At 36.8% G+C, this 13,622-nt stretch overlaps 1 protein-coding gene across 3 annotated transcripts in view; it reads right to left on the bottom strand.

Annotated features, from left to right (window-relative positions):
* Positions 1 to 13,622, bottom strand: part of SLC38A6 (solute carrier family 38 member 6) — a 46,178-nt gene that overhangs the window by 31,941 nt on the left and 615 nt on the right. For all 3 annotated transcript variants that reach the window (XM_052783460.1, XM_052783461.1, XM_052783459.1), the window contains exons 2-5: positions 13,094 to 13,215; positions 12,247 to 12,320; positions 7,925 to 7,977; positions 4,812 to 4,851 (exon numbers count right to left, since the gene is read on the bottom strand). In XM_052783460.1, coding sequence (XP_052639420.1) covers positions 4,812 to 4,851; positions 7,925 to 7,977; positions 12,247 to 12,320; positions 13,094 to 13,215 — 289 coding nt within the window. The remainder of the gene's footprint in view (positions 1 to 4,811; positions 4,852 to 7,924; positions 7,978 to 12,246; positions 12,321 to 13,093; positions 13,216 to 13,622) is intronic.

Below are 13,622 nucleotides of genomic sequence, written 5' to 3' on the forward strand. Positions count from 1 at the left end.
GTACATTCGGAGGAGGGTTTCTGTGTATTGTCCATCACGTTGACTGTGTTAACAGGCCATAAAATCCAGCAAAAGAACTGAATCTCCCATCAGAACTAATCCCGTAGCTTCTATTTACTGCCTATAGCATTCAGGCAGACCCGAGGATAGAACAGCACTCCAGGGATTCTGAACAATCTTTTTTCCTCATTACTTATTCTTACAAAGAAAAAGAACATGTACCTTTGAGGACATGTTAATTGCAGAATATTGAAACAAAATCCTCAAGCACCAGTTTACAGAAATTACACTTAATTAAACCGTATTTATACTAGAAAGCAAATAATTCTTTGTAAAATTAAGATACCTGTCTGGAAAGCTTAGTTCCAAAGAGGGACTGCAATGATCACTTGGGTACAAGCCAAGGCAGGCTAGTTACCCACACTGATCCGCAGCATGAGAATTCCTCTGTCTACCTCAGCCTATTGAAAGAAACAGAACAAAAAAATAAAGTCTGTTGCAAAAAGTCCTCACACAGACCACCTATGCTACATGGCTGTACTGCAGGTTCTACTGTTGCACTTAATCCCTCTGCTAATAAATTTTAAATAATTAAACTCGTGTTCCCAGCAGGTTCAATTTATGCCTCTGTGTATCACAGCTACCAGGCCCTCTGGGCCTGGCCGTATCTCCCTACAGCAGTGACCTTCAGCTGATACCAGCCCACAGCCCAAAGAAGTATGCTGTAAAACTCTCCACATACTTCCTGCTAGACCTCAATGCTGAAGATTTGTTAGTGTTGGCAACAGACTGAGCGCTGCTCTTGTGCAATGCTTTATTGTGTTTGTCTCCATTTTTCCACCAGCCTTGCTAAAATAATTCCTTCTCTAACTTCATTACATATGCTTTAAGATTCCTACCGATTTTCTCTCAGACACACAGCTGCAGACCGTCCTTCTTTTCAGTCACATCCGCAGAGAGGACAATTCCAGGAGGAGAAATTCCCGTCTTCCTTCCCCCCTTCCGAAAGCATCTAAGAAGCTCACAGAGCTTCCCTGGCAGGAGAGGGGGAAGGGCTGCGTGACGCCGAGCCACGGCTTTGGCCCACTGTGCCTCATCCATCACTTCCTAGAAGCACAACACTATTAAAACAATAGCAGGGACTCTGTCCAAGTCCAGTCGCTCCTGGGAAGGATTACATAAAGAGCCAGCAGGGCCATGTAACTTAGCGTTTTCCATAGCAGTCTCCCTCACTCCTTCTATACCTCCAGGCGTGCAACTTCCCCAGGGGCCCTCTCTCATCTTAGAGGGCATGTGACAAGATCTGAAATCCTTCAAGATCTTCTTCTGCATGGCAGGCAAGAAATGGATATTTGGAAGATCGCTCCACTTAAAGACCTGGGGTGAAAGGAAAGGGTTGGGAGGAGTGGATGAACCAAGTAACAGCCTGGTAGCATGCAATTTGATAGTTTCCTTTCTAGTGTCCAGTTTGCAACCCCATACACACAGTAACAAGCTCTTTCAAGAACAAGGCAGTTCACGTGTAACTAATCACTAGTTACTTAGATTACAGCTGCTGGATTGGGCCAAAATACTGACAAATAAAACAATGTAAAACTTAGTAGCACTGGCCATCCCATTCAATGTTTTGGTTTCACTTTATTAACATACACCTATAGTGCAAGAACAAGTACATATTGATACAAGGAAAACTAGGCAAACATTCTCAGTTTAACCATTCTAAGCTAAGAATCTGTATATGTTGTATAAAATCTTTAAGTCACAGTATTTAAGATGACCTTAATTTACATTTGGATATTGCAAAGTTAACGCATTATCCTTATGCATCCTTAGTTAATCTTTTGTACTTAAATGGATTTTGGTACTTGATTTGTGTTACTTGGATTAACGTAACACAAAGTGTTCCAAGAGACTATTAAAAATCTGCAGGAAAGTTGAGCACTTATGTTAGAGATACGTGTTAAAATCCCAAGCAATGTACTTGAAATCAATTTTTTTTTTAACCTTTTAAGTTCAAAATTAGACCAACCAGTGTGTTCCTGTTGCTGTACAACAATCTTTTCTCCCCCCCCCCCCCCTTTGTGCATCTTGCTAGTAGAAAAATCAGCTCCCCTACCTACACAAATCCATAACTATATGCAATTAGGATGTCAAGTTCAAATTTGCACTTTAAGCTTTCTTTTTAAAAAAGCACAGATGACAAACTGGAAAGCATAACTATATTAAAATGATTACTAAAAAGCTCTCTCCACCACTAATGAATGTAAAGCACTTCCACACTGCAATTATTTTTAGAAGTGATCAGACCAAACTTCAAAAAGCCCAGACTAGATGCAGACAGTGACAATAACCCTAGTAAAGTTGCTTATTTTAATCACAAACCATCATTCATTATCTCATGCTCTCCAATCACTTTTGAAATAAGATACTATATGATGTGACATACCCAGGTCTGATGACGGAAGTAACAGGAAACAATTTTCTTTTTAGCCTTACTCTGAAATTAAAAATGTTGATAGAGTCTGGATGTCTGCCCATCAGGCATGGTACTTCTGGTTCCTTCAAAGGTACAGAAAAACAGGAAGAGGGGAACACCTACCAAAGTGCACTAAGGGCAGAATCTAAGTTTTACACTTAATTCAGGCACGGCTCCCATTCAGGACAAACTACGCTCCACAGTTTGACCACCCCCATTTAAAATCTGCAGAAGGACCAGAAAGACAAGAAAAATTCCTTTCTTTCTCTGCATTTCTTCAAGAGTCAAGGCTCAGCGAGAGATGAAGAAAACTCTTCATCCCTCTTTTTTTTTTAAAGCCTGTTAGCCTCCAGTATAATCATCTTCAAAGACGATTCCTGACACAGTTCTGCTCTGCTGACTTGGACTGCAGCATCAGGACTCTGCCAAAGACAGTTGTTAAGGAGCGAAATAACGCAGCTGGGAGCTCCGCTCCCAAACAGAAATCTAAATACTAAACAGAAGCTGTGATAGCTCCTTGCAATGACAGCACAATACATCTTCTGTATGGCAGAAGGTGCCAAGGAGGCCCAACTTTCAATCCATGTTTCAACAAATCACCCTTCCTCACAGATTGGGACATGTGTTGGTGTTACTGACTCAGAGAAGGAAAGTCAGCTTTCTCTTTTCAGTGCATTTGAAACTATGTGATCTTTGCAAGCAAACGTATCAGATGCATGAACTACTACCATGCTCTTACATGAAAGATATTGCCCTTGGAACCAGAAGATCCAAAACATAGTTTTGAAAGCTTCCATCAAAATGAGGTCACTAAAAATATTCGAAAGAAGAGTTTCAGCTTGCAAAAACCTACTTTTTAACTAGTTAAACAGAAAACCACTGGTTGGCAAACCAGGCCCAACTTGTTGGCAGAAGACTAAGTAGTTTGATAATATCCAGCATGTAATAGTTTGGGGCTCTAGAGTTACTGAGCTGAATTTTATTAAAAATGACACAGAGAAGGTTATGAACTGCTATGAAGAAGAAATAAGAGTCATATTTCCTTTGACCAGAGACCTGTACACAAACCCAGAGTCTCCAGAACCTGTACTGTGTGTATCCCTCCTTCTCTAGTACTGTTTATTCAGAGGTCCACTCAAACAGGAAAGGAAATTAAAAAATTTGTTCATTGCTACAGAACATCCTCTAAAAACCTGTATGAATAAATAATCCTTAATCTTGGAATTAATATGTTCACTCCTGCCGTAAATAAATGCTTGGGGTTTTATAGCCATTTCAATTAGGCAGTTTCTATTATTGGAGCTTTTAGTATAAGAAAAGATTCCAATTTTATCAAAAAAGCAGTTACTTGGTCTAGTTCTAGGTCTCTACATAGTGACAAAAACCAGCAATCACTGAATTGTCTGAACTTGACAGGTAATCCTGAAGGAAAGAACAGTGCTGGAATGCTGTTTCCTTCTGTCAATGTATGTGAACATGTGTGTCTTCTTGAGGGTAGGGGACAGAGAGAAGGGAGCTTTCACCTTATTCCCTCATCTAAAAGAAAGTATCCAAAACATTTACGGCCAAAAATATTTAAAGTTGTTCTGTTAAACACTGTCTACTTTCAGACAATTAATTTCTAAGGGCACTACTACTTGGTAACTGTCTAGTATGTGAACATAGTAAGAGTTTAAAGGTTTAGGCAATTTTTTTAATACAAAGGCAGCTAGTGTTATTTTATTATGTTATACACTAATAAGGAAGACAAAACAAGAATAATGTAACTGGGCAGCCCAGCATATGACAAAGTAGATTATCAGCCCACATGATGAAAGTCAGCAAAATAAACAACCTCCCCAAAAACCAAGGTATTGAACTAACAACAACAAAAAAAGCTACCATTAATAAAGAACACATGAAACTTCATGGCTAAGTAAACATTCAGTTGTTACACAAATCACTAAAAGGCATAAGCAAGCTTGAACAGCAAAAACTAAAACACATGATATGATAAAATGTAGCTACTAGATGCAAATGTATGGAATGGCGGAGAGGAGATTATGCTTTCTCAGCCCCTTCCAATTAGCAGTGCCAGCTATAATGGATGTGCTCCACATCCTGTGATGCAGTATCAGGCATACAATCCAACCCCTGTAAATCCCCCCATCTACCCCACGACAACAGCATGTCCAGTTAGCATGATCACATAAGCACTTTCTTTAAGTTTTCTGTCCTTTTAATCAGTCTCTTAAGAACACTTTAATTTAATTATTGCTTTTGGTGTTTGTGGAGCTTTGTAGACTGTAGAGGTTATACTCAACTTGGTTAATATTGAGCACATGAAGTTTCTTACCTCCAATATTCTGGATAATTATTGTAGTTGCAACAAGGACCTATGAAAAAAATTGATTTCTTTAGAAAGGGTAAGGCTAACTAAAATCGTATGTCTACAGCAGTCATAAAACACATATGTATTATCTTTAACAGACCAGATGTAGAAGCGATAACTAGCACTGAAAGGAAGGGCATCTTCTCCAGAGTTTAACACACAGAAACCAACACAATCTAAAATGAATATAAAAGCAAAAAAGTCTCCCTGAAAATACTGCATTTTCATTCTGAGATGACAAAACAAGAGAAATTATAGAGTGAAGCCTGTTCTGCAGAAGATGAGGTTTTTAAATCACTGAAAACGTGTAAGCGCATTCTAATTATTATCAGGAGAGTACAAACGAAAATGACCATTCACCTCTGAAGGCAATCAGACAGCAGAGATTTGTGCAAGCTACTTCCTCACTCCAAAAACCTGGATATTCTTAACTGTCATGAATGTCATTATTCTTGTAAACCAGACAGACTTTTCCTTAGCATTTGTGATTAATCATGCTGGACTGATATGGTAGTCGAAATGATCACAGGCTATTAAAATATTTGTCTGAATCCAAAGAATTAACTTCCAACTGACAAAAACCTAAAAGTGTCTAAAGTTTTCCCAGTGTTTTCTTTTCAGTTCAGTTCTAAAATAGTACGATCATCCAGTACAGTTTTTCTTTTTACCCACTGCTCTTCTTGATGTAGCAGGGCCTTCCGACATGAGTGCTACCATTAAATCAATTTTGAAAAAATTAAGCCACAGTTATGAGAAGAAAAACAAATTTGTACTTTTGAAAAAAGGCTGAAAGCAGAGTTGCCATTTTTTTAGTTGATCAGCTAGAAAATCATATCAGATTTTAAACGAATTCAAAGTCAATTCAAAAGTCGCCAGGGGAGAAGAAGGGGAAAAAAAAAAAAAAAAAAAAAAAAGTATGGTATCTTGGCATTTGCCATAGATGGAAACAAATACTTCATGCCTTTGGAAAGGGAGAATCAGCAATATTCCAATAGCAGAAAATCTCCATTCTCACAAATCTCAGAAAAATATGTTTGACAGGAAATCACTGTAAGGTTGTATAACTGCTCTACTTCAAGAGCAGTTAACCAGTCGTTTACTGTCAACCTAAGATGCCAGTTCAAACAAGGTCCTACAGCAATCTGTCTGTATCATTACCTCATGACTTGGGTGAGGGAAGAGTAAGTACTACTTTAAATAAAAAAAAAAAAAAAAAAGCTACCTGTGCCTGACTGAAGTGAGGAACGTTCAGGGACAGGATTAGAATTCAGAATGGTTGTGGTAAACTAGAAAAGTCTAAAAATCAAAAAGATCAGTTATAAGCAATGCACTCAGGAAGTAGATCTCAAATATATGACTTAGAGTTATTAGACTGCAAATAGAGAAAACAGTCTGAGATAAATAGCATGAAGCACCCACAGGAACCACAAATCTTGTTTTGGGACATAGTACTAGCCATGTTCTACCTAAAACATAGGTAATAATTACATTTCTTGTCACTGTCAAGTTCTCAGCCAGCTTACTGTGTTCCATTTTGCAGGCAAGTTTTAAGAAAGGTGTATAAATATCAAAGATACTTCAAGAGAGAAAGATAAGTGTTCCAGAAAATGTCAGTTCATCAAGAAAGCTTGGTGAACTTTGGTTAATTATTTTATCAAAACAACAGCTTCCTAACCTAGAAATATTCCAGTGCTCTCCATGCACACTGAAAATAAAAGACCGGATGATTTTTAGCACAAATTATTTAAACTGAAAATTATGAAAAAGTATATTAGGGAGAATAAAAAAAATTATTGATGTTGACTACATAGTGCAGCTGTGAAATCTCCTTCATTTAATCTTTTAAATAACAGATTAGACAAACGCCTGCCAAGAATCATTTATGTATGTTTAGCCCTGCTTCAGAGCAAAGACAGACTAAGTCACATTTTAGTATCTCCTTAAGCTCTACATTTCTATGATTTCTGCATCTAATGGCTTGTGGTTAATGTGTACAGAACGGCTCCTGTAAAAAATAACTTTAATTCATACCTTGCTAACATCAAGGTTTATTATCTATTGAAGTTGATCACATCTTAACTTTGATCGATAAATATTGATCCTCACAGACTACACTCACATCTGCTTATTAATGCTAATGGAAGTCTTCCAAACACCTAATAGCTCAGATTTAATTCTCAGTTACATTAAACCAGAAGAAATTAGAGTCCAGTCCATTTAGCAGAACTCATTTTAAAAAAAATTTACATTGTTTCAGTAAACCATTAAAATTGCAATTCTGTGGGGCAGAATCTGCTTTTAGTATTGTGTAACTGAAACACAGAGCAGAGAAGTCATAATATTACATGTGCAGTATTCACAAGCAGTATTTCCTGTGCACCCAGTATTACTGGACAACATTGCCTATTAGGAGAAACAAATTCAGCACATGCTACTAAAAAGGCACAGCTTATATGTTGATTACTCTTATAGCAAAAATGGTTAGTTTGCTGTTGGTTTGTTTGGGTTTTTTTAAATCATGAGATAAAACAACAAGTAAGAAACATTCATCTGAAGAGTTTATTAAACAAAAGAAAAAAATTAACATGCATTAAACATACTCTTACTTGTTCCTATTGTGGAAACTACATGAAAGGCAAACGCTTATCTTGGATCTCTATTAAGTGCTAGAACACCAACAGTAAATCACTTACCTGTCTCTTAACAGTTTACAGCACAGGTACGATGGGACTGTAACAAACCTAAAATGGATTGCTGAGCCAATTTGACCACAATGCCAGTAAGCATGTATTTGCACATACAACTAAAAAATGAACACACTGACAGGAAAGTAGAGCAAAATCTTGCGTTTAAGGAATGTCTATCTTACAGTTAACTAAAGTTTGGGCTTCCACAGACCAGACACACTAACTGAAATGTAGCGAAAAGCTTCAGGAGGTAATGGACTTTTCAGTATACTACAACGTCAGTAATTGTACTACTTATTTCATTTATATCTCTTTACTATGCAAAGAACTGTTGTATATCAGAAGCATGAAACCAAGAAGAAAAATACACAGGTAAAAATAAATACTCACCTTTCCAGTTGATCCAAAAGCAAACAGGCCAAGGTCTTCATAAGAAGTGACAGCTGTTAGTATGGAAAAAAAAGCAAAAATATTTCTAACTTCAAAATCACTTGAAAGCTCTAGCTCTGCCTTTTTTCCCTTTTTAAATTAACAGAATTCAGGACAAAATTAAGAGAGTATTTTATAGTATTTTTTATTTACAAAATAGCTTTTATATACACCTGTACTCCTGCTACAAAATACAGCTATATGCTCAACCATTCAGAAACTCTCCAGAAACTCAATTTAATATTAAAAATGGTACTATTTAAATAAAAAAAAAAAACCAACACATTAATGGCAAATTGCCTTCCCCCAAAGATCTTTGCAAGAGATACTACAGGTGAAGAATTCCGAGATTAGCCTCAACAATTAGATATAAGATATTCCCATATTTTACTTGTTAAAAGGGTACACTTTTTTTTTTTAAAATGAAGACAACAACAGAGGATCCATTTTCGTCTTTCTACGAATATAAACATTAATCACCATCTTGCCAGCTTTTAAAAACTTGGCGCTATTTATTTTCAAGAGAGCTGAAGGTAAACATCTTCCTTGGTTGAAATCTGTTATTAAAAAAACCAGAACAAAACACACCAAAGCAAAACCAAAAACAAAACAAAAATCCTGCCCTTACCTGCACCTAACTTACATAATCACATTAAAACAGCCTGTGGTTTCCTGTACGCTTTTGTTGAGTTTTAGCTGCAGCTCACTTCTAATATTGCTGGTAACTCAAACCAACCCCTTCTCAGAATGAAGGAAGTCATATTGAAGTCTTTCATTGTTGCTCTGTATTTTGTTATTAGAAACTCAAGCGGTATCAAAAAGATGAAAGTTTTCTGAGAAATACCACTCACTTTCTCAGTATATAATAAAATGGTCCACAGTTGTAAATGCCTCAAAGGGTAAAATTAATCTCAAAACCACATTAATTTTATTGTCACAACACTTGCTTTCTCTCCCTTGGTTCTACTTGGTACACTACTGCTTCTATTCCTGTCCCATCTTAATTTAGGGCCCAGCCCTGCAATATGAGCTGCTGGGGGCAGACCTTCACACCTGAGTGAAGTCCCACTGAAGTAAATGAAACAAGACATAGGAGACACAGGCGGTTCGCAGGGATCAGATGACGGGACTGGAGCCTCAGACTGCCAACTGCCCAAGCTTAGGTGTTTTTATTTCACTGAAGTTCTGCACACAATCAGATCAATGCTCCAGAGGGGTGGGGGGCAACAAAACCAAACTTCATTAATTTTCTCACATTATGTTCTCAAGGGCGATGTTTCACATTCTGCTCTACTACTGACACCAATATGTTACGAAAAAATAAATGAAATTACAAAATTGAGCCACAGTCAGGTCTCAGCATAAACCTGGACTAAACCCTTACATTTGCCGTTACACTGATATAAGTTATATACAGATATAATTAAAGAAGGAGTATGTCTTACTAGATTTTACTCTGTATTTTTCTTAGATTTGTATTTATGAAGTTGTTGATCACAAGAAAAAAAAATAGCATTCTAGAAGACCATCTCCAATGGCACCAGAAAAATCAGTAAAATTCTAAATATATTTAGGAGAGAGTTATTTTTACCACGTGGGAACAAATACACAGCACACGCGTATGAGGAGTTACCAACAAAGAGAACAAAATTTTCCACAGAATTACAAAACAGCAATATGAAACCTTAGAATATTTTCTATAGTAACTCTGTTTCTGTAACGAATTTAGTCCTGTGAACGCTGGGAAGCCTTAATACTTAATCACATTACTTTTTGTAATTTCAAGAATATATGAAACAAAATATTAAGCACAATTGATACAAAGATAAACAAGTTCTGCCTGATTGGCTTGATTTCTATTATGTTACTAACACTAAATGGAAATTATCTATTTAAATTCAAAGTGAAATTGGCAAGTATAGTATGAGCAATACTATGACTAACTCATAAAATGAAAAGAAAAAAAGCCACAAAATTTCAAAGTACATCCCACTTAAATTCCCAATTCCTCTGCTTTACAGAGTAAGCTTAGCCTTTGTCAGCCCAAACCCCAAAACAACGTAGGTCGTACTGAATTAACACGAGGAGAAAACATTGACTAAACTAATCCAAGTCTAACCCTTGACGCTTGGGAATATTTTTTTTGCTAAGCCTTTTGGTCTACACAAATCATTGATTTTGTCAAAGTCCAGACCAACATAATTTAAAAAATGAAGACACTTCTTTATTTTTAAACTACAACTAAAATGCCTGTGCTTAATAAATCCTGGTCTCTGTTTAAAATGGAATTAATATTAGAGCTTTCTTTTCAGAAGGTATTTGATAGGTCAACTCTTTCCTAGGATTACTTTTATGATTTGAATACCTGAATGAATTGTTTACAAACACTTTCAAAGGTTTTTCTTCTCCACCCTTTAAATTTTTCTAGCTCATTTTTTAATATAAAACTACTGAAATTTCCTTCCAGTTCCTTGCCATGGATTAAGCTTAATACTATAACATTGTTCACAAATGGACGTAGGTTTTATAAAGAAAAATGTTCAATTATCTAGTTTGGAAGCAAACACGTACACAGATTTTACTTTGTCAGGCACAACAGGTCACATTTCTCACTTTTTAAAGACAACATTCCAAGGAAAAACTCAGAATGGTATCTAACATTTAATTACTTCAATAGTTTACAGGAATTATAGTAATCATAATATGAGAGAAATCTTACTTAAAAAAAAAAATTACAAAAAAAAAAAATGAAAACACAGAAGGCCATAAATCCAGCAAACTTATCCAGACATAGCTCTGGTGCTAGTATTACCTGTCAACATTAGGTGATAACTAATTATTAACTGTAAAGTGCTAGTTTCAGACAAGACAAATACTTCATCCTGCCATTTCAATGGTATTCCTTGATTTCAGTTGTGCATATTTAAAAAATGCTTTCTTGAGGTGGAATGTTGCCTTTGGACAATAACTGAGGAGTTAAACCATTCTTGTATATTAGGTCTCTAAGTTCCCAACGTTGAAATTTTCTTAACTCAAAAAGCTTAAATCCTTAGTTTTCCCCTCTCACCAGTCATTCTTTTGCAAGGATCTCTTTAATTATTATTTTACCAGACAACAACATAATACCACTTTGTGCCTTTATAATACAGAACTTTTCAACCTCAAGAGGTAAACAAAGATCATAAAAAATTACCTCCAGTTCCCCCTTTTTTTGCTTCTTATCTATCTTTCTAGCTATTCATTTCAGGTTCCGATTCCTTTCTACTAAGCAGAGCTCCAAGAGGAGAAAAAAATTACCAAAGACTTAGTCCCAAATGATCAAGCAGCCAGCAGTATCAGCCATAAAAGTAACCCTACCTCTGAAGAATATTTTTTAAGAATGTATGAAGAAGATCACTCAACAGGTGAAGACAGGAGCAGCAGATCTAAGAAGAATCAGGAAGCAATCAGCTGAGACACCAAAGCTAGCTATAGAAAACAAAGCCAAAGAGGAAAGAAACGGAAGCTTTCTCCCACCACCTTTGAAAAGAGGAAAACAGAGGAGAGAGAAACAATAACCAGGTGATTGAAAGAGAAGGAGACTTCCTGCTACAATGTGATCTTTGTGTACAAGAACTCAAGGAACTAGTCAGTTGTTTCAGTAACAATTAAAAGAAGCAAGAATTAAAACGTTAGCAGATTAGATTGTAGATATTAGAATCTACTGTTTGAACATTCTCAAAGCAGTGTAATTTCTAAGGACTGCAATGTGACTTCTCATTCAGTATCAAAAATGCTGTAAAAACCTGCATCTATAAAACGCCATGAGAATTATGATAATCCAGTATGATTACAAAACCTGAAAGGTATCTATTTCAAACCATAAACAAAATATATATTACAAGTAGAAGAATGAAAGTCTGCTACTTTATTGCTCTTAAGCCTTCACTGAAAGCAACAGTATACACTGAAGTAGTGCAGTTCAGCCAGCACCAAAATAATTTTGCTACAGAAATACAGGATCTATCTTTCTGGAAAGATGAGAGAAGCATTTTGATAAAAATAAAACTGAAAACCTAGAAACCAGTCAGTGTGGCATTGACTTTTCATAAGAAGTTTCAAAATCGTATTTTTAAATGGCAAATAGTAATTGTTAAAGATGTTAAATATTTCAACATCAGGGAATCGGACACAGCTATCTGTTAACGTGCTGTTAATTGTAATAATTATACTGGGTCATGTCTTTGTGATACAGGTGAGGAATTATTTCAGAGATCACTGTTAGATAAATCCTTTTCACTTACCAGTCTGAGTGCACATACTGAGCAGAAGAAATACAGAGTAAGCAGCAAGGCTGGCAACAATCAGCAGCAAGATACTAAAAAACACAAAATATTCACAATTACAGCACTTTTATACTACAATGCACTTTCTATCTTTAAGAATGCTACTTTTGCAAAAAGTAAGCTACCACAAGACCAGATTTCCTCATTTTACGGCTTGTATCTGCTGACTATGGTTCATATGGTCTCTGACCTTCCCAATACTTGCTAAGTTCCACTGTTCGTTAAATTGTTCACCAAAGTATATCACACACTACACAGGACAAAGGCCTGACATATGAATTACAAAGAGGACATAAACATGGGAATTTGTGCGTATACATATACACAGACAAATATGTATCTTCTAATGAAGTGAATCTAATGCTTAGAAAATGGTAAAAGTGACAGTTCTGGTGCCTTTGGCCCTGTTATCCATAGGTTAGCATGTACAACAAGCAGAAAAAGTGCAAAGAAAAGCACAAGCTGATTCACATTTTTCAGATACGTAGCCATCCCACTCCAGGAGGCCCATTTCTGGAACTGAAGGAGACAGCAGGTTTGAAATGTAAATATCAATATATTAGGAGTAATGGCCAAGAAATTGCCACCATGTGGCAATTTAATGCAACATCTGGGCAGTACTTATGTTAGGCCAGCTCTGAATGACTAAACCAAAGAGGGAAGATCTTATTCAACAACACCAAAAAGCACAAGTTATTTATTTCTTCCTCATTTTTTGCACAGGAGTCTTAGTAATCAAGTTCTGTTCCATATAAAACTACAAGCTGAGTTTAAAAATAAGTATATGTAAAAACTGAAAACTTACCTAAACCCCATGATCCCTGTGTTGGCCATAGCATAGGATAAGCCAAGTATCCCACTTCCCATGATCGCATTCATTAAATTAAATACTGAGAAACCAAAGGAAGAGCCACGATTTGCAGGATTCTGTGAAAAGGGCAAAACAAAGTACAATTAGTACAGGAGAGGCGTTTTGGTCTTTCACAGGAGGAAATTTAAGGGAGGGGGAGACAGTCAACTTTTCCTTCCCTCATCTGAATCAGAAAATCTCTTTTCTCATTCTCAGACCACGCAAACCCTCCTGCATATACAATAACAACATGATGCCGTCCCAGAAGGATCTCGAGACACCTACATCCTTTGAGAACGGCGATACCGGAGCACAAACCGAGCGCAGCAAGATTTAGGCTTAAAAGCGGGCTACCCCCGGCGTGCTCGCCACAGGAGCGAGGGGCAGAGCAATCGGCAGCACCTCTCCGAGAGCTGTGCCACCGAAGCGTCACACGGAGCAGAAGGAGCGCCAGGACCAGGCGTTCAGCTTCACAGGCCCGGCA

This window comes from Harpia harpyja, chromosome 3, assembly GCF_026419915.1.
Source record: "Harpia harpyja isolate bHarHar1 chromosome 3, bHarHar1 primary haplotype, whole genome shotgun sequence".
Lineage (NCBI taxonomy): Eukaryota > Metazoa > Chordata > Aves > Accipitriformes > Accipitridae > Harpia > Harpia harpyja.